This window comes from Durio zibethinus, chromosome 10, assembly GCF_047325235.1.
Source record: "Durio zibethinus cultivar Kanyao isolate XHJ-2024 chromosome 10, ASM4732523v1, whole genome shotgun sequence".
Taxonomy (NCBI): domain Eukaryota; kingdom Viridiplantae; phylum Streptophyta; class Magnoliopsida; order Malvales; family Malvaceae; genus Durio; species Durio zibethinus.
The window spans coordinates 4,624,682-4,649,281 of record NC_143171.1 but is presented as its reverse complement, the minus strand read 5'-3'; the positions used below and the strand labels follow the sequence as shown (position 1 = coordinate 4,649,281).

General features: G+C 33.2%; 3 protein-coding genes and 1 pseudogene across 4 annotated transcripts; 1 reads left to right on the top strand and 3 right to left on the bottom strand.

Annotated features, from left to right (window-relative positions):
* Positions 1-474: 474 nt before the first annotated feature.
* On the bottom strand, positions 475-1,836 carry LOC111292093 (ribonuclease III domain-containing protein RNC1, chloroplastic-like). Its single transcript, XM_089766512.1, has 4 exons — positions 1,696-1,836; positions 1,303-1,493; positions 1,048-1,134; positions 475-866 (listed from the first exon to the last, which is right to left on the bottom strand). The coding sequence occupies exons 2-4, from the start codon at positions 1,441-1,443 to the stop codon at positions 552-554; spliced, it is 543 nt and encodes a 180-aa protein (XP_089622638.1). The 5' UTR covers positions 1,444-1,493; positions 1,696-1,836; the 3' UTR covers positions 475-551.
* LOC149516370 (ribonuclease III domain-containing protein RNC1, chloroplastic pseudogene) lies at positions 1,526-4,041 on the bottom strand (annotated as a pseudogene). Its single transcript, XR_016345462.1, has 3 exons — positions 3,364-4,041; positions 1,686-1,900; positions 1,526-1,584 (listed from the first exon to the last, which is right to left on the bottom strand). The product of XR_016345462.1 is annotated as a ribonuclease III domain-containing protein RNC1, chloroplastic pseudogene (transcript).
* Positions 4,042-9,323: 5,282 nt separating this feature from the next.
* LOC111292046 (BTB/POZ domain-containing protein SR1IP1-like) lies at positions 9,324-13,186 on the top strand. The gene is made up of 5 exons (XM_022884229.2): positions 9,324-10,086; positions 10,219-10,288; positions 10,576-11,190; positions 11,276-11,815; positions 12,360-13,186. Exons 1-5 carry the CDS (start codon positions 9,986-9,988, stop codon positions 12,906-12,908), a joined length of 1,875 nt encoding a protein of 624 aa, XP_022739964.1. The 5' UTR covers positions 9,324-9,985; the 3' UTR covers positions 12,909-13,186.
* A 1,839-nt stretch (positions 13,187-15,025) lies between these two features.
* LOC111292802 (uncharacterized) lies at positions 15,026-17,300 on the bottom strand. The gene is made up of 3 exons (XM_022885388.2): positions 16,964-17,300; positions 15,850-16,082; positions 15,026-15,759 (listed from the first exon to the last, which is right to left on the bottom strand). The coding sequence occupies exons 2-3, from the start codon at positions 15,928-15,930 to the stop codon at positions 15,199-15,201; spliced, it is 642 nt and encodes a 213-aa protein (XP_022741123.2). The 5' UTR covers positions 15,931-16,082; positions 16,964-17,300; the 3' UTR covers positions 15,026-15,198.
* Between the last annotated feature and the right edge of the window lie 7,300 nt (positions 17,301-24,600).

Sequence of the window (24,600 nt, the reverse complement as noted above, 5' to 3'; positions counted from 1 at the left end):
AAAGGATAAGCTAATGCCGTCAAACCTTCCTTTGAAATGAATTATAACTAAGTTGGGCTTTTCCCTTTCCTCAATTTGAATATAAAATTAGTTCATAGTAGTTTTTATTTTATTTATAATTTTTTTATGCAACTAATTAAGAGCAATTTGTTTTTATTCAACCAACCTTACTTTCACTATCTAAAAATCTTTGGATACCAATCCTTTCAACCTTGAAGCTGGAAAGAGATTTTGAGTACCTCTAACAAAGGTGCAAAATGGATGAATATGTGATTGTTACTTATTTGAGATCACCAGCAAATCAAACATGAAGACGGAGAAGAAAATGCATCAAAATTACTATATTTTTATATTTATATCCTATCAAAATATTAAAATTTATATATATTTTATACAAAAATTATGTATAATAATTTATGTTGATACGAAATCATGAAATATATTTTTTTATTTTATTAAATTAATATATAACTATTATTAAATTTTTAAATTATATTACTTTGTATTCTTTATCCTGTCATATTTGTATTAAGCTTTCATTCCCCAGAGATCTACACAGATTTAGGTTGAATTTGCTCAAAGTAAAAAACCTCAAACATAAGGCGCCTCACATCTGGCTTGCCATAAACGGTGTACGAAAGCCCATGGAGGGATTGTTGAACAGCAGTTGTGGCAGGATTTCGTCTTCGATTGTGCTCGAATGCATCTTGAACCTGCTCCGAGTAGATGATAAAACGATGGAGATATTTTTCCCTCAAATACCTCCCGCAGAACTTGTTCATGAGAACACGGCGATGCTTTTCTTGTAGCCATCTTCCAGGGGCATCTAGATGCTTCATCAGCAACCTCTCAGCCATAACAAGATCCTAAAGAAATTAAAAACAGGCATCTATCAGATTGAGTTATTGGAACAGATTTTGCTCTCATATCCTTCTTTTTTCCAAAGAGTCATATCAAATAATAAAAAGGAGATAGATGTTTGCTAAACAGAATCTATGGTTGCTTAAACAGGCCAAAGCATATGTCCAACACTGCAAAAACCATTACCTGGATCTTTTGGCCAACGAATTCCAACCGCCCAAAGCAAAACCGAGAATGTTCAAACTTGTATTTTGATGGTTGCATAAAACAAAGCTGTAATCCCAGAAATAAAACAACACATCAGGAATCAAACAAAGCCCCAATCAAACAGGAGAAAGATGAGTAAATAGCGCCTTCAGTTAGAAACGAGAATAAACAAGCAAGCATAGATATGAAAAAACACACAATATAAATTCATGAAAGACTAGACAGTCAAATTACCTGTAGCCCAAGTCCAAGTTCAATGTTCCTCGCTTCAGTAATTTCAGGAATTCTATCCTTAACTGCCAAGAGATATCCCAGTACCTGCATAACTTGTGGTTTGCTGTCATAATCCCAGATATTTCCCTGAAACCGATGCATACCTGGTGGAACACAAGCCCTGAATAGCCTTGGATGTGCAAAGAGAGCATCTTCAAGTGGCCATAAAGAAAAACAAATTAGGTTAAGTTTCCTCACAATATAAATGTTTGAAATGCTTCTCCAGACTCCGGAAACATTGCTCTAAAACATAGCACCAATCATACACCTATTCTTTCTTTTTGCTCACCCGTTAAGGTTTTCCAATTAACAAATAAGCTATCAATAAATGAATGAGAACAAACCAAAGCTTGCCTTATAAGTAGCAACATCTTAACAACTGAGCTTATTCCCTTCAAATTCAACAGAAACATAATCCACATCTTTGAGTTGTCTCCTTAACCGTGGCTGGCAGTCCCCAGCTTCTGGATCCATTTCAAATACTTCAAAAAGAACACGATACACTTGTGGCATACCAAAATACAAGCATATTGCCCCAAACGAAGCCCAAAAGATAGACCTAGCCATAAGAACATAAATTAGTAGCCAATATATATGTGCAATCAGTCAATTACAAATATCTCACAATGCCACCACCCAAGTGCATCAAGTGATACTAGCTCTCAAGATGCTCATATGTATTAGGTACATACATGCTTAACTGTTACACATATGAAAGCTGACACTTCCTGTCAGTAAGCTAAGGCTTGGTGGCACATATTTCCTATCAAAATACAAGGTATCTATCAGCCTCCTAACTATTGCAATACAAGGTATCTATCAGCTTTTCTATCCCTACCCTGACATTTTTACTGTATTAATGAAACTGTTGTTAGCAGAGCTCCATAACTTCAGAGCTTTCAGGTCTTCTCTGTCCTGTGTTTTTCTGGCTATGCAATTTGTTGTTAGAACTTAAATTTGAAATTTGAGACTTTTACCATCAACTTTAGCTTTTGGGATCATGGGTTACCCTAATATCTCTTCAAAATATTATACATCCTAACAAAAAGATCATAGTCAAACAAATTGTTTATCGTGCAGAACCCCTTTCTCAACTTCACATAATAAGGCATTTAAAGAATGTTTAGTAAAGCATGTTTGGTGCCAACAATACAAGTTCATTTAGTAGCTTCATCACTAGCAGATGACACAGAAAGAATATGCTTAATAATGGTGGAAGCCCCCTCCTACTGCAGTCAACTTATTATCACAGCAGTCCCATCATATGGCTCCAACTTGACTCAGCTTCCTTTTTGTCAAGAGCACACAAGAAGCCTAGTGCACCACTTTACTAAGATGCAGTATGTTTGAGCAAGTTCGGGATTCAACTATGTAATTTTCAAGATATAAGTTTGAGCAAGTGCAGCTGCAATATCGGAGCAACTAAATTCCACCCATGTACATCTCAGTTCCCTAACTAGTATGGGTAGTCTTATTTTCCTTACATGCTATCAATTGTCAAATCACATTGCTGTGCAGAATATGTAGCCAATCAGGAAGATGGCAACCACCAGAACCACAGAAGAATATGCCTATTTCAAATTGATGCCTGGCCCTGGCTTGCCAAAAAGCATCCGAAGTCCAAACTAAAACTAAAAGCATAAGAGTAAGTCCTGAGTTAACCTAGCATAGAATTCAAGAACTTAAAATACTCCTTATTTAAGGACACTTAGAAGGTAGCAGAGCCGTGGGCAACTAAAAGACAGATCAAAGCATCAAAGCTGAAGGCAAGAGGCCTTAATGGTTTTATTTCTATGTCATGGAATGCGACACAAAATTAAGTGCACCATTTGCCAAAATGAAAATGAAGCACCTCATTTCAGATGAAAACATAGACTTATTCCAAGTATTATAACTTGAAATACAAACAGATGACCAGCCAAGTTCAAACTAGAATACAACATGGAATAGATTTGTGAATCCTACACATCAATATCTATTATGCACATTATTTACCAAATTATAAACAGAAGAAAAACTTACTTCACAGGCGGTTCCCGGTCTGCGAGCGTGCAGCTTTAATCCACTTAGGCAAATTCCTCTTCCCAATTAAACTAAACACCCTTTCCCTCATCAGCCCCGGTGACTCCCTCGGATACCTCTGCAAGAAAAACTCCGCTGGAGCCAGCTCCACTACATACTGCCCCATAAACCAAAGCCTCAATACGCGGACCTAACGTGCCTGGCATTAGTCCTATCACAAGAAGGATGCTGAAACGCCAAATATAATAAAGTATCAAACTGTTTAGCCAGATTATCATCTCCCAATTCATCAGATTTCTCCAAAGGGTACCCCAAAGCTTGCTTAGCTTCAAGTAAATACTCATCTATCCAAGTTTTGTCGGCATTGTTAAGCTTTGAAGAAGGCAAACAAGAACTTAAAGAAGGGAATTGGTTCAATGATAAATGTGGGCTGTTTAGGAATCTTTCTGTCAATTTGGAGCTGTTGCGGAGATTTTTTCTGTCAATTTGGGCGTTCTTGTGATGGGTCGATAGCTACAGCGAAAATGCGGAGATTTTTGGTGATGATTTTTGGTTTAGCTGAAGTGGGAAAGGAGAGAGATGAAGAGAAAGATATTTCGAAGAGTTTTTTTTGAGAATGGTTTTAAAAGAGGAAGAAAGTTCCATTGAAGGATTCATTGAACTAAAAGATTGAAGCATATCTTAATGTGTTTGATTGCCAGAAATGGAGATTTTGGGTTTGGTTGCCATAGAAGAATGTGTGTGTTTGCAGGGGTTTTAGGGAGGGTTTGGATAAACTGAAGAAGCGTCGCTAATTTTGCAGTAGATTGATTATGACCATCTCCGGCGAGGAGATTTTTTTTGTTTTTTTGTTTTTTTTTATGCCATAATTTCAAACGACGCCGGGTGGTTTAAGTAGTACGACGCCGTTTCTCTCGATTGGTATTTTTCTAAAGTGCAATTTCTGTTTCCATTTTTATTTTCCTAATAATTGGAGAAGTATTTATTTAAATTAAAATTCTCAATGAGGTACGATTTCCATTAAAAAATAATAAAATATATATCTTAAGAAGAATATGCAGTATTTTATGAGAAAGGAAGCCAGTGGAAATTTTTTTTAATGCACTAGTGTTTGTTATCATTTTATATTGCAAGTGAATATTTATTTTTTATTTATTGTTGAATATATAACTATGTATATTATGTATAAATAATTAAATATAAATAACTAAAATAATATATTTATATTATTTTTTATTTAAGAGTATGCTCTTAAAATAATCTTGACTAAAACACTAAAAAAAATTTTAGGTTATCCACTTTTATATTTTTATTATATTTAAATACATTTTTATTTTTTTATTTTTTATAAAAAAGAAATAATATTTTATAAAAACATTAATTTATATTAAAAATAATTTAAATGAAAATTAAAAATTAAAAAATTATTTGATCATAATTAAGCCGGGAATTTTGGATTTTAATTCTTGAAAGAGGATTGAAGTAATGTCAAATATGCTGAACAAGCGGATTAAATTAATATAAAATACTATTTTTTAATGTTAATATAAAATATATAAGTAAAAAATTATAACAAATTATCCAAAAAATTAATAGTAAAATTTTTTAATTTAACAATAAGAGTTAATATGACAGCACATATCTTTTATAATATGTTTGACATATAAGATTAAGATAAAATATAATAAGATGATATTATAAATAAAATTAAATTAAATAATGTTATTATATTTTATATTTGTTATGTGAAAATATTAGAATATAATAATTTATTTATTGATCAAATTTTTTTTTTTAAAATTTATATAATTTTTAAAGATATAATAGAATATATAAATTAAATTTTATAGATTGAAAAATAATTTTTTTCACTTTAAGAGGATTGAATTATTCTGTATCAAGAAGATGATTAATCATTTTATAATCATGTTATTTTCTTTAGATATAAACTAAATATAATATAAAATAATTATTATTTTATTTATCTATCATCTTATATATCAAATATAATCTTAATATATATTTAAAAAATAAAATATTTATCCAAAAAAAATAAGACATATGTTACAGTCTTAACTTCCATTGTAAAATTCAAAAAAGTTTTACTATTAATATATCAAATAAATTTTTAAAATGTATGTAACTAAAATTTGATATACAAGGCCTAATCGACCCAACTAAAGTTTTAAAAATATTGCTGGAGCCCAATAGAAAATGAGCTGAGTAAAAGGCTCAGTTGGGCGTTTGGGCTAGAGAGTTAAGATTGTCCCTAACCCTGATGTAAATTGTGATGAATTACATGGTTAAGGAAGGAATATTTGAGTTTTCAGTTCTTGAACGAGGTTAATCTGTTTGACAGAAAAATATTAGCGGCCGGTATCCCTACCCATCGCCATTGTACGTCTGTCTTGGCCTCTTTCATTATTTTTTTTTTGCCAATTTTCACATTTTTCGTCATTCAAATTTTGATAATTTACCAATAACATACACTGCAAATCATGCATACAATAACACTAATGTTAATTTGTTCATCTTTTCTTTTTTACTTGGCCAACATGTTGTCACTTCTCGCATGGCCCTTTTTGTAGCTTGACGTGACCTCCTAGCCTTGGCTGCTAGAATTTTTAGACTCTCCACCATGAACATGACAACAACAAAATACATAAAAAGCCATGCTCGTATCAAGCCACTTTTAATCCAAGATTTAATCCATGATTTTCGTGTCTGTCTATATTCTTAGGCTTGCTTGGCAATATTTCGGTGATGAATTTTTCCATTTATATGTGATTGAAAAGACATGACAGACACCCAAAAGCAAAGTTATTTATGCATACATACCGAAGATGTTGCATTTTGCCAGTTTTGGGGAGTTGGTCTCATCTACCCATCTTATTTTTTGGCTGTCAGCTTCATCATTGTTAGTATTTTCTTATTATACAGATGTAAATGCTGAAAATTCACTCTTTTTCTTGACTATACAATAAGATTTTCTACATATTTTTAATCATTCTCCAATAAATTTGTGACAGCAACTCATAACAACTCTCGATGATATAGTTTCTTTCCATAGTGATTATGATGAATGAACTGAGACAATAATTTTCGTAAAGTTTCATTTTCTAGGAAAGATCCTTGTCCATAGGGTTGAATTCTTTTCTCATTATTCATCTTTCTTTTTCTTCTTGACCAGCATAAAAAAGAACTGCTTTTCCAATTTGTACGACTACCCCAACTATATGGATAATCTGATAATCTCTATATATGTTTCCCCTTTTTTATCTGATCGATCGTGATCAACTATTTGCATTTCTGTCATGGAAATGTCCAAATCATCACCACCATATGCCCTTTTTCTACAGGCTCTTATTGACAAGTTCACTTGTGTTTGGACTATCTGCATTGTCATGAATGGTAAGGTTCAAAGTAGGACCTTTCAATTAAAGTTAAAGCAACTAGGTTTATCAGAAAAATTTCATAGTTATTTAAATCTTGATAGGTGTCTTGCATATAAATCTACGAAAGGCAGCCACAGTAGCTTGTAAAGCATCAGTTTCAGACTTTCAGGAGCTCCTGTAAGGTATTTTGCTTCTCTGTCTGATGAAGCATGTGCAGTCTTAATCCAAAATTAATCACCGAAATCAACCTATTAATTTAGGTAGTAAATTTTGGAACCGTTCACGTGGGATGGGCACAATCTTTGACGGTGTTGGGCTTTTGGCTAGAATGGTTCTTTACTTCTTTCTCCTTTTGAGAGGTTCACCATCATTTTTGTGGCTGAAACTTTAAGCACTACTTCCAAGTGAATATGGAGACAGATGCGAGGTGACAGGTCTCATATAACCAAGTGGTGGGTCGATGGCTTTATATAAACAGGCTGCCTCGTATTTAGAGGTTTCTGAAATCTATGGATCCCATCTCAGCAGGAATCCTAATCCTCGGTGGTATTCAAAATCATTGCTTTGATTGTGGGCCTCTTAGAACATGTCACACTATCTATCAAGTACTATTGCTTGCTTGATGCAGAATTTTGCGTAAATTTGATTTCTTCCTTTCGCAAGACTGCATCCCTTAACCCATATCTCCCACCCCACGAGAAATCATTTCTCTTTGTTTCTAGTACATTTCATCTGCATCATATAGAAGTCGCCTCAATAGGACCGGAATATTCACGCAACAGGCAAAGATTGTTCAAGATTCAAGAATGAATATGTCGCTTACCTGCAACACTTTCCCCTATTCTCAAGCTGGCCTCCTTTATACCCAAAAATATGTCCTTTACCAGATGACTTACGTTAGCTTTTCTAATCCTGGTGAATAACCCCATTATGCGATTATCTCTACTGGCTTCTGTTTGATTTAAGTGACAAAAATACAATTCAGTTTGTAAAGATTCACCAGGTTATTTGCTATGTTATGATAGGCACATGATCAAACTCTTTTTATGTTCTCAGAGTATCAGGATTTTGCAACCCTTTTTAACTTGTAAAAGTTTCTGTAGCTAATGAAGTGACCTTTACTATTCAAGTTTTGGTCTATACCTTAAGCTCGAATCCAAGGTAGACATAATGACTTTGATTAGGTATAAACATTAGGAATTTTGTATGAATTATGGAGATTGAACGAATAACACTGTAGCAGCCCTACCTCAACAAGTACCTTTTGTTTTTGGCTTCTTTTCTCAGGGTTTTGTCAAAATAGTTGAAAATGGTTCAGAGACCAATAGGTCCAATACCACTCGACATATTGGACAATTGCCTGCAACTAAATACAAAAATCCTTTTAATGTAGTCTAACCAAGAAGTCCAACGGCTGGGGCCGGAAGAGCTGTGAAGTGAATATGAATTATAGATCCGATGCAGATGTGAAATATTACAATGGATTGGAGATCAAGTGATAAATTTGCTGTCCAATGAACTATCAACGTTCAGAAGGGGACCCGTAAATTGCGTACAACAGATGAAGATAACTGATGACAGGTACAACAGCTGATGTTTTCATTGATTTTAAGGACCTCATTTATTGCAGAAAGAATTGCTGTTGAACTATCTTCACTTTGCTGTGTATTAATACTAGGGAACCCAGTTACCTGCTGCCTTCAAAAGGAGATAAGTTATGGTTGTGACAGTGATCAGAATTTCTCTTATTTTGGCATCTAAAACTTACTTCGTCTCATTTAGCAAACATATCTTTCTTCCTTGGTAAAAACAATCCAGATAGGATAAAGCCTATCCCAACCAAGCCAACTAGCATTTTCTTCCATTTCACGTGCGTTTGCAATCACATAACTTTGCACCAGAGAATTTTACTCTGACATGCTGCTACTGGCTTTGATAGAAAATGACTCTTGCCTGACACGGAGTAACTAAAACTGAACCTGGAGAAACATGGTTTTGAACTAAGAATGGGAACATCTAGAGAAATCCCGAATGGGAAAACCTCAGGTTATTACATTTCAAGAAGTAGATTGATTCGAGTCAAGTAATCTAGGTAGAAATTAGAATTGAATTCAATATGTGCAATTCTTAGGCCTCATAGTGGAAGACCGGCCTTGTTTCAGCTAGATGGACCAGGGTGGAAAATTTTGGTGTAAGATATCTTACGTTTGCTTTAAATTTCAAATTCCTTCCATCTCAGCAAAGCTAAACCTTCATATGGATGCTGATTGGATATATTGGAAATTGGTTAATGTGGTGAACAAGTTGTCACTCACATGTATACAGATGTGTTCCACAATTACCTCAGAGCTTGGACTTGAGTGTCGATCTGACGCCTTGAAAAGCAGCCTGGAACAAGGTTTCTATTATTACACTGTAAAGAAGCATGTGAAGCAGAAAGTTAAACACAATTTCATGATAACCACCTTTTTTTTAACTCTAACATTAAAAACCCATGGTTGCTTATAATTATGAGAGTCATCTAACTTGAAATAAAGCTATTCCAAAGTCAGACAGGGAAACCCTGGTATCTTGTTTTACATGCCATTTTCCGTTTAAGCCAGATAGGTTAGGTTTTGAATGCTGCGTTTAATGTGCAATGAAAATCAACAAAGAATTGAAGATGGAAACTTTTGTGGATAAGAATGTTTCCCACGTGGTAGCTTCTACCTTTAGCCGCCAAGGGACATGAAGTCATCTAATCTCTTCAACAAAACTCCCTAAACCCACACCACACACTATTATCTGCATCTATCTTCTTATATTCACCTCATTTCATTCCTTTAATACCCAAAATGCCACTCATTTTAAATTTACACCGTACAGACTACCCTCTAGTTTTCTTGGGAGACCTAGTTTTGGGACTTCGCCTATTCTGATGATTGTTTGTAAGGCTGAAGTTGGATAATGCAGTTATTAGAGAGATGAGCTTCAGCTTGAGCTTCTATTCTCATTATTAGTGGAGCACTTTTTTTATTTTTTTTTTAAAGTTTCAGGTTCTTATTTAACATTTGAAAAACAAGGTCATAAAGAAACAAAACAGTACGGGAATGTCATGTTCTCTTGCTTCACCATAACCTTGTAAATTATAAGCACAGTATCAGAATTCCTCTGTTCCTAGGCTCTCATTTTTTATGATGTGATGGAGATGCAGACATGATCATGATAAAATTGCTTCAGCCTCTGCCATGGTGGATCTTGATCAGGAGGAAACTGCACCCATCACTCTTAACATGTCCTCTAAAAAGAAGGAGCTTCTGTCCACAGCCATGAAGAGAACCAGCGAGTGGTATGATTACTATCCTTTTTTCATAAGCAGGGACCAATTTTTGTGAACCGGCTTCTTAAATTGCTTTTCAGATAGGAAACAGAAAAAAAAATGGTAAGGACACTGAAGTTGATAAGTTGATTCTTTTTCCAGGATTTTCTCTCAGGAGATTCCCAGTGATGTCACTGTTCAAGTTGGAGGAGCATCTTTTTCACTGCATAAGGTAGAATTCAAGCACTTCATTTCCCATATTCCTTTTGAAACGTATGATTCCATTTCCATTCAACAGAGTAACAGTCATAGCATGTTATTTTAACAGCATGTAAAGACATTCTCCATGTCTTGGCAACCATGGAGAAGCTTAATTGCATCTACCTTTTGTTTGCATTTACCATGTGTCCACAAAGCAAATCAACTTTAAGAAGTAGCAAGAATTTAGCATCTAGCTCTAGTTTTGTTAATGACAGAATCATGGATTTTTTTAATCTTATTTTCGACTTTCAATTGCAGTTTCCATTAGTCTCTAAGTGTGGATACATAAGGAAAGTGGTGTCAGAATCCAATGATGCTGATCTTTCAGTCATAGAAATTCCTGATGTTCCGGGTGGGGCTGAATCATTTGAACTTGCAGCTAAATTCTGTTATGGGATAAATTTTGAGATAAGCACTGAGAACATTGCCATGCTAAGATGTGCGGCAGAGTATCTTGAGATGACTGAGGACTATGCGGTTGGAAACCTTGTGGGAAGAACTGAAGCCTACTTGAATGAAGTGGCACTTAAGAGCCTAGCAGGAGCAGTTTCTGTATTACATGCGTCAGAAAATCTCCTCCCTATTGCAGAGAAAGTTAAATTGGTGGGCCGGTGCATAGATGCGATAGCATATTTAGCTTGCAAAGAGAGCCAGTTTTGTATGTCTGGCAGGTCTGAGAGTGGCAATGAAAGTGCAATGGCTTCAGCAATCTCTAACTCAAAACCTATTGTTGATTGGTGGGCTGAAGATATAGCTGTTCTTAGAATCGACATCTTCCAACGGGTTCTGATTGCAATGATTGCAAGAGGGTTTAAACAATATGCTCTTGGTCCCGTGCTTATGCTTTACGCACAGAAAGCTCTTAGAGGTTTGGTGAGACCCCATACCAACATAGTTGACTTGTTTACCTAATATAAATATGGTTAATATCTAAAGTGCAGACTCTTTATTCATGCAGGAAATATTTGGAAAGGGGAGGAAGAAAATTGAGCCACGACAAGAACATGAAAAGAGGGTTGTCTTGGAAACCATAGTGAGTCTTCTGCCAAGGGAGAAAAATGCAATGTCTGTAAGCTTTCTATCTGTGCTGCTACGAGCAGCAATATACCTTGAAACAACTGTTGCTTGTAGACTTGATTTAGAGAAAAGGATGGCCTTGCAATTAGGGCAGGCTGTTCTGGATGATCTCTTGATTCCTGCCTATTCTTTTACTGGGGATACATTGTTTGATGTGGACACCGTACAGCGGATCATGATGAATTACCTAGAATATGAAACTGAAGGGAGCCATGTTGGCTATAAAGATGAAGATGAGTATATTTCTCCTCCACCAAGTGACATGGAAAGGGTGGGAAAGCTAATGGAGAGCTACCTAGCCGAAATAGCATCTGACCGGAATCTATCTGTCTCAAGATTCATAGGTCTCGCTGAACTCATTCCAGAACGATCGAGGGTAACAGAGGATGGGATGTATAGAGCCATAGATATCTACCTCAAGGTGCAGTCTCATCTTAAGAATTTGGTGCAACTTTTTACTCATTCAATAATTATGATTAGTTAGTGTGATATATATTCTAAGCTTATATGAATACAAATAAAAATACCATTTTCTACGAACATTCATGGTCTATATGCCATAAATTAGTATAGTAATTTTCAAATAATCACAAATTTTGAAATCTTTGTAAATTCTAAATTAAGTTACTGCCTACTGCTAACTGTGGTAGCTATTTCAAACCTTGAACATGTTGCAGTAATGGTGATTTTGAAGCATTCTCATAAAAGATATATTACTATCAAGGTTCACAAATTTCTTATACGATTGGCAATATTAAGATCTTTTTGATTCATAAGTGAATCAGATTTGTCATACGACTGTTACAAGAATCAATAGCACCCTTTAGATTTCCTTGCTTTTTCCTTCTTTATTTGGATGAATAGTTTCGTGTCTTTTTTTTTTGGCTGAAATAGTTCTCTTTTATTTTAGTACATTCCTTTACTGAAAGCTGGCTTTGTAATCCATCTTTGATAATAATTTACAGGCTCACCCCACCATAACTGACTTGGAGAGGAAGAAAGTTTGCAGCTTGATGGATTGCCAGAAACTCTCTCGGGAGGCCTGTGCTCATGCTGCTCAAAACGACCGTCTTCCTGTCCAGACCGTGGTTCAAGTTCTTTACTATGAGCAACAACGCCTTAGAGATGTCATGAATGGAAGCATCTCAAGTGGAGATTCCCCTGCCATTTCTTCCAGAGTGAATTTATACCCCACTGATATCCACCCAGTTTCAGATGAACTTTCCAGCTTAAGAAGAGAGAATCAGGACCTGAAACTAGAACTAGCAAAAATGAAAATGAGATTGAAAGAAATAGAAAAATCATCATCAGTTAAATCAGCAGTAAGCAGTCCTATGGGAAATATTCTGCCTTCATCTGATAAGCCTCCTTTGCCTAGAAAATCATTTATGAATTCAGTTTCTAAGAAACTTGGACGGCTTTATCCTTTTGTTCGGGCGGATCATGGAGTCTCAGCTTCCGGTGCCAAAGGTCGAACAAGACCCAGCAAAGATAGGAGACACTCCATATCTTGACACATTGGCTTGCCTCCATCACTACTTTTCTGAAGAATTTAATGTCTGTGCTGCTTTAAATTTTGAGAAAACTTGTAGCTGTCATCTCTCTTTTTCTTCTTTTTTTTTTGGGGTACCATCTAAAACTCTTGGACCCCTTCTATATCTGCTTCTTTTGTGTGGTTTTGCTGTAAATAATATCATCTTTATGTTGTTGAACACATTATTCAAAAGATGTTGATAGGAAGTAGTATCAATGGAGGTTTCAAAACCTATGAAATATGGGTCATTAATATGTACTGAAAGGGTTCGAATCTTATCTTAATCTAAGGTGTCATTCGGATTCAGTTGCACCTTCAGTAGGTGCGGTTAGAATCCTCAACAGGACTGAAATTATGTTTTTCAACCTCATTGGACCTCTGTTTTCTCACTGGATTTCGCCCCCTCCTGTGGAAATGTTCTTGTCCACAGCAGCTCTCCTTTCCTGTATTACCCAAACTCCTTTAATTTTTCTTTCTCTTTCACCTTTAAAATTATAACCATGGATAAATATATCTTTTATTTATAGATTGGTTTGGTATTTTTCGTTATTTATTTATTTATTTGTTATTTTATTGTTTAAAATTTAAAATTTTCAAATTAATTTATTATAATGATTTAACATATCATTTATATACTTATTTAATAAGTTAATTAATAATTAATTAAAATAATAAATACATAAAAATAATTATTTTTATAATTAAATACATTCAGTGAATGAAAAAAATAAAATAGATAACTATATAAATAATAAAGTAAATAACTATTAGTTGTTTTTATTCTAATATATATAAATATATTAATATTTTTTACAAAATATAATTTTGTTAAAATTAATATTTAAAAATATATTATTATTAATTTTTAACAAAATTATAATTTTATAAAAAATAATTTTATTAATTTTTAATTATTTGATAATTTTATAAATATCAAATATATTAAAAATTTTATTATATATATTTTTAATTTAATATAATAATTTTTAATTTTTATTATATTTTACTTCACGTTATTATTACTTTTATATATAAATATATATTTTATCGTTAATTTTAATTTTAATATTATAATAATTAATTATACTGTTAAAAATTTTACGAAAATAAATGTAAACGTACATATAAATTATTCTAAAACAGACCATTTGTACTGTTAATGCAGATTGTGGGGTCTGTATCTAAATTATTGAGACCTTTTGGATAAAGAACTTTGGAAAAGCAATTGTAGCTTGAGGGACAGGCTAGCATTTGTACATATTGTCTGTGGCAAAAGCATCAGTGCCATTAAAAGATGGTTCACAAATAGTCAAGTTTTCATGGTTTCAGACTTTCTCTAGATAGGCATGATTATTGTTCTTCTATGACAGGCCTTGTTCTTGTAGTGTAGAAGTTTCAGCTGCCCCAGATGCCAGACAAAAAAAATAAATAGAGCTAATTAGAATTTTAGGTACTGTGTGGAATATAATAAATATTGGAGAGAACTAAAAAAAGAAGGACTCTTTCTTTTTTGTTTGGTACTTGAAAAAAAAAAAAAAAACTCTTTCAAGGTAATAAAAAGCATCATTTGCAGATTCTTCAACCTGGTTTGATCCTTGATGGCAATTTGGCAAATTTGTTTCCAGGAAAATCATGTATGGAATGGTGGAACTCTGTTTCCAAGAGCACAGCAACCCTATATGACATGGGCCTGCATTTCCTTTCAGATTCACTAATTGGTCTCCCGAGTTATTGTAGATTTTTTTTTTCTTCAAAAACAATGCTGAACTAATAGAAATAATGTTATACAATCTGCATATGCTCAATCAGGATAGATGAACAAATTAACTATTAAACAAAAAATACTTAGAAAGATGCCAGAAATTTCTTTTTGGGATCAAACTTGCACTTTTGAATGTTGCATCATTCAACATAAATTCCCTTTGACAAACTTTTTACAAATGTGCATATTCCTGTTAAACAATAAAAAGTTTTGTAAATAGATTTTGTTAGACTAAAACAATGGTTATATGGCAAAGGTTGATCAAATCAAAAGAGAACAACAAAGGTGCGCTTGAACTTATAAGTCTTCCAAAGTGGACTTGAAAAGATTTGAGTGATTAGAAAGCTGAGCTCAACAAATATCAAGTCAATAAGTATAGTAATGGAAGTCAGGGAAACTAGTGATCTTTACAAAAGACTCCACCACCCATTTTTGCTAAAAACAACTAAGCAGAAACTTCCACACAAACACCAATCACAGAAAATTGGAAGATATTTTCTCATTTTTTTCAAGTCATATTCATACTTAGAACTTGAAAAAGCCAAGGAGGCTGTTTTAATCTCTCTTGTTTCAATTGTTCTTCGAGATCAATATTGTTTTTACTTCCATTTTGATACCCCAATGTCATGTCAGTAACCTGGAGGAGTCCCAGCTCACGACCATTGAATTCATCTCTTGTTGTATTTGTCTTCTGTTTGGTCATGGAACTACTTGTCCTGTTCATATGACTGGATTCAGTGGAAGAAGAAGAGAAGCTGCTTGGTCCAGAATCCGAAGTTAGAGGAGTCCCATGTTTCTTCCTCGGCATGTACCTTGTGGGCCCTAACGTCAGCTCAATCTCGTTCTCATCTATGACTTCTAACGTTCTGTTACCATGATCTGACTCTGCAATGTTGTATTCTTGATCAGCCGGAAGTTCGAAGTCAAGTCTCATTCTTGAATTCTGGTGCATATTCCCATGGTTCCCATGGTGATTATTCTTGAAGCTAAAGCTTCCATTAGTCCTGCTGTTTTCAATGCTTTTCATCAATGTCTTCTGGATTCGATATAGACGATGGAGCTCGTAGACCTGACAGCATTAACTCAAGCTTAGAACAACAAATACTATATATAACAGATAAATATACTTAAAAACAAGCAAGTAATAAGAAATATATACCTGCTCTTTGAATGTTTCTTCATGCTTTAACATTGCCATCCTCATATACTCCTGATCGTACGGCCTAACAAGCTTCTCCATTGGACTTTAATGTTGCTTGTACAATATCCAGGATAAATAGAGTTGAATTTGGATATATGATCCCTTTCTTTCCAAGAAATTTGCTCAAAAAAGTAGATCACATATCTACTCTGATGCTCAATCACCTTTCACAATTTTACCTATAAAATGAGCTAAATTGCCAAAATAAAAGATTAGAAAAAATGGCTGAGAATCCTTGATCGGTGATGGATTGTTATTTTTCAAATAGAAAAGGGGGTGAAGGGCATATTAATGTTTTCAACACTAAAATGAAAGAGTTATTAACATCAACTACTTTTAGTATAATTTGTCTGCTTGTTCACATGTTTTTGGGCCACACTCATGATAATCTTCCATACAAAATATCTTCCATTATGCAGCTTTGTCTATGGTGCATATATATCATATGTGGCCTCAATGTTCCACCACCCATTACTTCAAACTCAATTGGCATATATCTTTTTTCTCCTCTTGTTGGTATATTCTTATTTCAATACTCTTTTCTGTTAAACATTCTGGATTGTATCAATCATATCTAGTTAATCTTTTTATAACCACATTTTACAAAATATAATATTAATATTCCTTCATCTAAATGGATCTTCTTATCATTGAAATGCCATTCAGATTCTGTCTTACATGGTGATCACTGATCTCTTATAAATTCAAGTTGTAGAATAAATCAGGCTTGGGAGAGATGTATGAGTAAAGCCTAAGAAGTCTTTGCCGCTTAAAAAAAAAGTTGCATAAATATCTAATTATGAGTATCCAAACTTAATTACTAAGACTACAGAAGAGAGAAGGATCAGTAATCAGAAAATTCATTCTTTAAGAAAAAAACAAATCATGCAAATATGAAAGGTGCTGATTATATGTGTAATAATAGGATCATTATCATGTTGAAGGGAAATTCTTAAAGAATCGTTTTGAGATGAATGAACCTGTTAGATTCCAAAAAGATTGAAAGGAAAAACCAATGCATATATGCATGGAATAAAAGAAAAAGGGTGGTAAGAAAAAAGCATATTCTGACCTTTTAGAGCTTCTTCAAGAGGTAGCAATTAAGAAGATCACAGCTTTGTGTTGCTAACCAGTCGGAGGAGATAGGAAGCAAAAGGAAAGAAACTGTGTTTTGGAAGGAAAAAGAGAAAATAGAAAAGGCAAAAAAGCTTGAAATCTCAACTGGAGCCACAACTTGGGTTGACAGAGAAAGAAGATGACCTTGCCCTCACATTCCCCATCAGTATATACCTCAGAAAAGTTTCAAATAAACTATGAAGAAAAAAGGAAAAAGAGAAAAAAACTGAAAGAGAAAAATTTAAGATTCTCTCTTTCACACAGAAACCAAAGTGTTGGTGCATCTGGGGTTTGAGGCATGCCAAACAAATCCCAGTCTCATAGCCAATGCCATTCAAGTTTTGTGGAAGAGATGCCTCAGACAGGTCCAGCAATGCAATTTATATAAAATTAGATCTAATAATACCCAAACCTCTTAGATATATAATTCTAGAAACCGACATTTCTATAATGGGGTTTTGAGGATCACAATAAGGGCCTAACACTACTGCTTCTCCAGACAATCATAAAAAAGAACAGCTTAGCTTGTTAAGGTGAATCACATGCACCCAAGAATTCTATATCCCTTGCAACAGTTGTCTCTTAATTATATATAATAGAAAATCATTTATCGTTTTATTTACAATTTTTATGTTAGTGGAAACTGATACGAAGAAGCTCAAGGTGGCATCTCCTGGCCCGCCGACAATTACATCCCTGCCGTACGATAAAGTGGTTACCCTCTTCAAAAACTATCCCAATAGTTTGAATACTGGCCACAGGATATCATATCTAACATTTGAGAAACTAAAAGATCTTGATTCTTGAATTATATAAATCATATATATCCCAAATAGAAAAATATATGCAAAGCCAAATCTTGAATATATGTTATTTTATAATGAAATTGGTAAGGCATTGAAAGATGGTGGATTTTATCTGTACAATGTGGCATAAATGATGATGGAGATCATTGAATCTGAGTTGTTGGGTTCTATTTCACACCCCAACAAAATGATTATGGCCGTTAATTGGCAGGGTTGTTGGGAAATCAATCAAACATCATACGGTCGAGATAAGTGGACCCATTCTTCTAGAAAAGAAAATGGTACACATTAAATGTATAAATCTTGAAAATAATAATTTTTAAGGCATATGCTGGTTTGTGGATATAGATCTTTCATCTTTCTTTTGTACGGAGAAAAAAAAGAAGAGAGTTTGTAGAGCGTGGAAAATGCTAAATTAATATTTGTACATAGTACAGACTGGAACAGGTTCCATCCAGGACCACATAAATGAAGATAAATGGATTTGGTTTTCAGGAATAATCAGAACAATTGAATTTTTATTAAAAAAAATCCCCATAAAATGTAACCAGAAGTAAAATCCCAGGTCCCCCCATTTCTATCATGAGAAAGAAAAAAGATGATCACATCATCACATGCATGCTGGGCTCAGAACTCACTTTTCTTTCTCTCTGTCTCTCTCACTCAGAGAGTCGTGGAATATGATAATAAATTATGCATTACAAGAAAGTTGGTTGAAACAAAATAAAATAAAAATAAAAAAATTGGAGAGAGTGACATGGAAGCACGCGTTGCCGGTGAGGGGAGGTGCAACCGTATGGGGCGGTGGGTCCATTGGGGTTGCTGAAAAGGCTGAACCAAGGGAGGGGATGGGGCCAGGTCGGGCGGCTTGTATTACTGTTGCCATATGGTCCCACCTTGGATAGAAAATCGAAAATCAATTAATCACTTCTTACGGTACTCTTATACTGTACATTAAAGAAGAGAAGTAAGGCCAAGAAAACAAAAGAATTGTCAAAATTTTCAGGTTTTTCACTCTCGGTACTACAGAAAAGAGGGGGTACATTACAAGCTACAACTCCAACCATTTTCTTTTCTTTTCTTTTCTAAGTTTTTTCTCCTTCCCCAAAACCCCACCAATCTGTGTTACAGGATTTCAAAACATGACTCATTGAGGAATCTGATTACTGCCATTTCTGTATCCTGCATATGTCCTCCCTGGAACTTCGAGCTTACCACATATCAAAATTTAAGTCGCAATACTAAAATATCATTCAGGATTAAACAAAATTGCAATGTGTCATCTGCTGTTAGGAAAAACATAGCTAGAAACTTTAGGGTTTTTATCATTGGGTTTCAATACTACTTTTTCAAATAGAAAAAAGAGGAATCATCATTGATTCAAAGAATATAAGCATTTTGGCAAAAAAAAAAAAGTGTCCATATTCTTGCATTTAATCAGTACTTAACAAACATCGATTTGATCACTTTGATGCTTACGCAGTTGACAAAATCTAGCACCAAAGTAAAAACATTTTTGCTTTCCTTTATTCTGACATTCTATTTCATGATTTGGTGACAGTGGAATTAAGCGAAAGCCATAAAGAGTCTCAAAACGTGAGAAACGGAGTGTGTCCAATGACCCCATGTCGGATACATATACATCTAACCAAAGATGTAGTGCCAAAGAAATGATCTCCAATTGGCTTGATCCCACTGCCATTTTTTCTAATTATGGATATATCTTTACAGGACAAAACTTATTGTTTTCTGATCTGATATATATAAGATCATCAGAGTCTTTTTCAATAGTTGCATCTAAACCTTATTTTACTGTTTTGAAGCACATAAATTACTCTTTCTCGAATACATAAAAGATTGTGTTAAATGATCCAAAATCTAAATATGAAAGGAAACATATCCATATTATTATATTATTTTTTATTTGAAGTTGTCAAAAATTGAATCATAATATATTAATTTTTTAATAAATTTTAATCTTTATATTTAATCTTTTTTGTATTAAACTTATATTAATCTTTGGCAAATGTTGATTTATTAAAAGGTTATTATACTAAATCAGAAATTAATTAATAGGGAGGTAAAGAGCCACCTAATCATGCATAGTTTTAAAATATTATGAAAAGAAAGAGTTAAAAAATTAATTAAATTAATCTCCCTTAATTTTACATTTATATAAGAGACATGACTTTGTCATGTCTTTTTTTTTTTTTCTTTAATTAACAATGTTTCATCAGCTATTGAGAAGATCAAGAGTCACTATCATCTATCTTTGTGAAACATGAATTATTGGTTTTGCTTTCATAATCACGAGTAAGTACAAAGATAAAACTAAGTAGTATTAATCAATCAGAATTATTAGCCATTAAAATATTAGCAAAGATAATGATGAATGATAGTGGAATCTAAGAATCTAACCATTATTTTATGCTTTCCAACACTTCAATTTTTTTCCCCCTTCAGTTGGATAGAAAAGAATATTATGCAACGTAAGGCAGTGGAACAACACGCCATGCCTCCCTTTTTTTTTTCTTTTAATAATTAATTTTCCATTAACAGCAACTTCCACTTAAGGCATGTCGGGGGGCAACTTCCATATAAAAAAGCAAAAAACTATCCAAATTCTTTGAAAGAAATACCCGAACAATTAGAACTCAAGTTTTCATTTTGAAAGTCTTAAATTCAAGTTTGAAATCCTAATGCTTAAGGTAAATTTTATGAGACAAGAAAAGATTACTTTTTTATTTTATGAATCAAAATTATTAGAATAAAAGAAAGGTGACAGTGGAGTTTTTGTGGTGAGATCTAGCTTGTGAAGAACAGGCAATTGAGCTAAGATATGTCTCCCATTAATGAGATATTATATTTATAGATTTAATCATATTCTGCATTTGAAGTAGTGTTTTCTTGAAACTTGGTGAGATATATACCTAACTTCCTCCACTACTGGAGCTATATATATATATATATATATATATGTGCATGATGCAATGTTGGTTTTGTTAAGGTTCCTATAATTATTTCTGTTTCTCTATGCTTGTATACTAGATTCTCTTACTTTATTTATTTAACTATTGATTTATTTTTGTTTTATAGGCGAGGAGATTGCTGGAAACAAGTTCAAACCTCTTTCATCGAAGAAATATATCATTGATAATTGAGTTTTGTGCATTCTCGCATTTAGTTTAATGATAAATGCATTTATTTTAAATTTAAACCGTTGAATTCGATTTTTTTTTTTTTTGGATTAAACATGAAATTGAAACAAAAAATTACAAACAAGACAATCGTCTTATTAATTGGGTTATTACATGCTATTTTTATTACAAATCGTGCACATGTGGTGTCAATCTTTTCCAACAAGTTTGTCGCATGAATCCAGTCCCATCTAAATTGATGTATTCAAGCAACTGAGTGCATACAATTTTTATTATTATTATTTTAAAATAGGTTAAATGAGAAAGTTAAGCTCAAGATGATCACCTTTGTTTTGAGAGGTAGATATGACTGTGATCTATTAATTATAATAATATTGAATAAAAATGCAGCTGTCATCTCCAGCATAAACTCTATACTATATCTTTTTCAAGTTTTTGCATGACATGACCTAATTTTTGTCCACCAAACCTTGTAAGTAGAAAATTTTATTTATTTATTATTTATTATCATAATTTTTTTTTTGCTTTTGGCCATTATATATTCGGTGGTTTCAAAAGATGTATCCAGTTTCGCTATAAAAGACTTCATTAATAAATTTGTTGCAACCAATGACTTCAAAAGGATCAAGGAAAATGAATAAAAAAATTTTTCCTAGTGGTCCAAGAAAGAATCTTTGGAGGATTCATTACATTACAAAAGAAAAAAAAAATACCAATGGTAAAATATTAAATTTTTAATTTCAGTAATAAATTTCAAATACAAAAAAAAAAAAGAAGGAAAAACACAATGATAACTAGTTTGAATAAATTACTTGATAAAAAGAATGGCCAAAAAAATTACCTGAAAAAAGGAGGAAACCCTTTTTTCTTTTCACCCGCACACACTGATCACTTTAACCAAAATTCAACAGCTTCTTCACCTAAACAAGCAAAATATACCCTTGAAAGCACCCTTATCTGGTCCACAATGGGAAAAATCTTAAAAGTTTTGCTCAAATCAAGCAAATAATAATTCTTTATGCAAGAAAAATTATAATAAAAAGGGGCATGAAACATTGAAGTGCTGTTTGCATCACAAAAAAGAATCGAACAAATGGGTATTGGATTAGCACCATGATAATGATATGGTTTGGACAGTAGCTTAATTAGCCTGAGGACAATATGGACTCTAATTTCCCATTTAATAAACTTTTATGTTTTGTTGTTTGAATAATGGGGCAGATATATGTTATCGTTTTGGATACTTTTGTCTCCAACCACTACTCTTTCATGTTCAGCTTAGCCACACATTTCTTCTTATTTAAAGTCATATGGTCGTGTCTGTTTGTCCGTGTAAGTAACATTTTGCATTGTTTTTTTGAGGATTTTAGATTCGATTGTAGGACCCATTTTTCTTAGAAAAAAAAGCATATATATGATTAATAAGATTAATCTTATTTTGTGAAATCCAAAAACTTTACTAAAATATATCATTTTTATATGTATATATTATAATAAATTGAAGTCGCAATCATATAAACGGGGAGAAGAGAAAATTAGAAGAAAACTACAAATGGGAATATCAAAAGAAGCATTTGGTTTGCTTTGCTAGATTTGTAACTCATTGTGCTGATCTAATGATATTTGATCATGGAAAGAAAATAAAGTCCCTCAAATCCTTGAGTGTATCACTTTGGGTTTTTTTTTTTCTTTGGTCTTTAGAGATGTTTATAAGAAAAAAAAAATGAAAAAAAAGGTACTAATAGGAGATATCAAAAGTATCAAACTCAAGGTGAGGATATATATTTAATAACAATTAAGTCGATGTTAAAAGGAGCTTAAGAGACTTGAGATGGTAATCGGGCTTACTAGGTGGCTTTTTCTCTCTATTTTTTTTTCAGGCCGAATTCGTAACCTTTCCCAAACCCATGATCATCCATTGTCCAAGTAGTACAAATGGGTTAGTAGCCCAAGCCTTTTAGCTATAATAAATGGTAGTATTGGGTTAGGCTGGCTGGCTGGCTAGCTTCCAAAATGAAATCAGTATCACCATCTGCATTTGGTTGCTTTCCTTGGTTGACTTTGGCAAGTTTTTTGTTTTGGTAAATCAAATTGTTTAGTTAATTTTATCCAAAATTCCAGGCTCAGGATTTTCATAGAATAGAGGATAATTGGAGAAAACCATGCATGGCTTGAAACGAAAGAGTTGATGCAAACATTTTGTTCGTGTTGAAGAACACCACAGTTCTGATATCATTTATTGGGTTAAAAATTTTCAATCCAATCATATCAACAGAAACGAAATCAAACAATAAATCAAACACATAAAAGACAATAATTTAACGTGGTTCGGTCTAACTGACTTACATCTACGGATGAGAAAAAAGATTCACTAATTATAGAGAATTACAAACTTACATCAAATTATCAACTTCACTCAACAATCAATACTCATAAGACACTCTCAATCTCCTCTAGTCCTATGGAGTATTCTCAACCCAAACAAACACAAACTCAAATCCTTGTGCACCCTTCCAACGTAATCAAACACATACTCATATGCTCCCATACACCATAATTATGTGGACCCTCTCAGTCTCCTCTAGTCTACTCATAAACAAACATACACACCCATAAGACGTAAAATCCCAATACTCTTATGGGGTGTCTATCTCACAAAACCCTATAACTCTCTTACATCTTTTTCTCATACCTAATCCTGTAAAGACTTCACCTATTTATAACAATACAAACTTACCCATTAAGAATCCCTCTCCTTTTAGAATTCTTCTCTTGTAAGTTAAATTTGTCAATTAAGAATCTCTTTCATTTTAGAATTCTTCTCTTGCTAAGTTAAATTTACCTATTAAAAATTTTCTTTCTCTTGAAATTCTTTTTTTACAAATCTTTTTATTTGTCAAATAATATCTGATAAATCTTAAATAAATCTCTAATAAATTTTAAATAAATCTCTTATAAAATTTGAATCAATATTTACAACAGTTGAAACTTTGTTTTTAGAGGTTAAAAGGTAAAAGAAATTGAATGATGTTTTCTCCCATTGCGTAAAAATAAAATCCTGAGAGAAGAAAAAGTTGAACCTTGGGAAATCAAATGATCCCATCCTGTTTGAAACTTACTTAATTGTTTTATTGACTGGAACATTCTCTGTATCAAAAGATTCCTTCACTCCAGCAGCACATTTTGACAGCAGAGTTGAACTTTCAAATAGAAATTTGCTTAATTATCATAATAATACAACTGACAGTTAAAATTGCCTTTCAACTCATTATATCTTTCTTCCCAGCTGTCTAGTCATAGTACCTGACATTGACAGCACTTGTTAAATCACCCTACCAACCCAATAATACATTTCTAAATGAAAAATTATTGTATCTGATTGGAATTTTCCACAAAAAAATAGTTGATAGGAAACCTTGAATCACCCAGATCCACAATTAAGGTTCAGATATCAAAGTCAGCTTAATCCTCTTCTACTCATTCATCTCATCATCATTAGACTCTGTTGAAACAAAGTTTCATCTTATTTTGAAACTAAAGTATTGAACAAGTGAGTGACATAAATTAGGCCTTTAATTTAGAATATTACTCCAAAAATAACAAAGGCCAATGTCTGGATATGTCCAGTC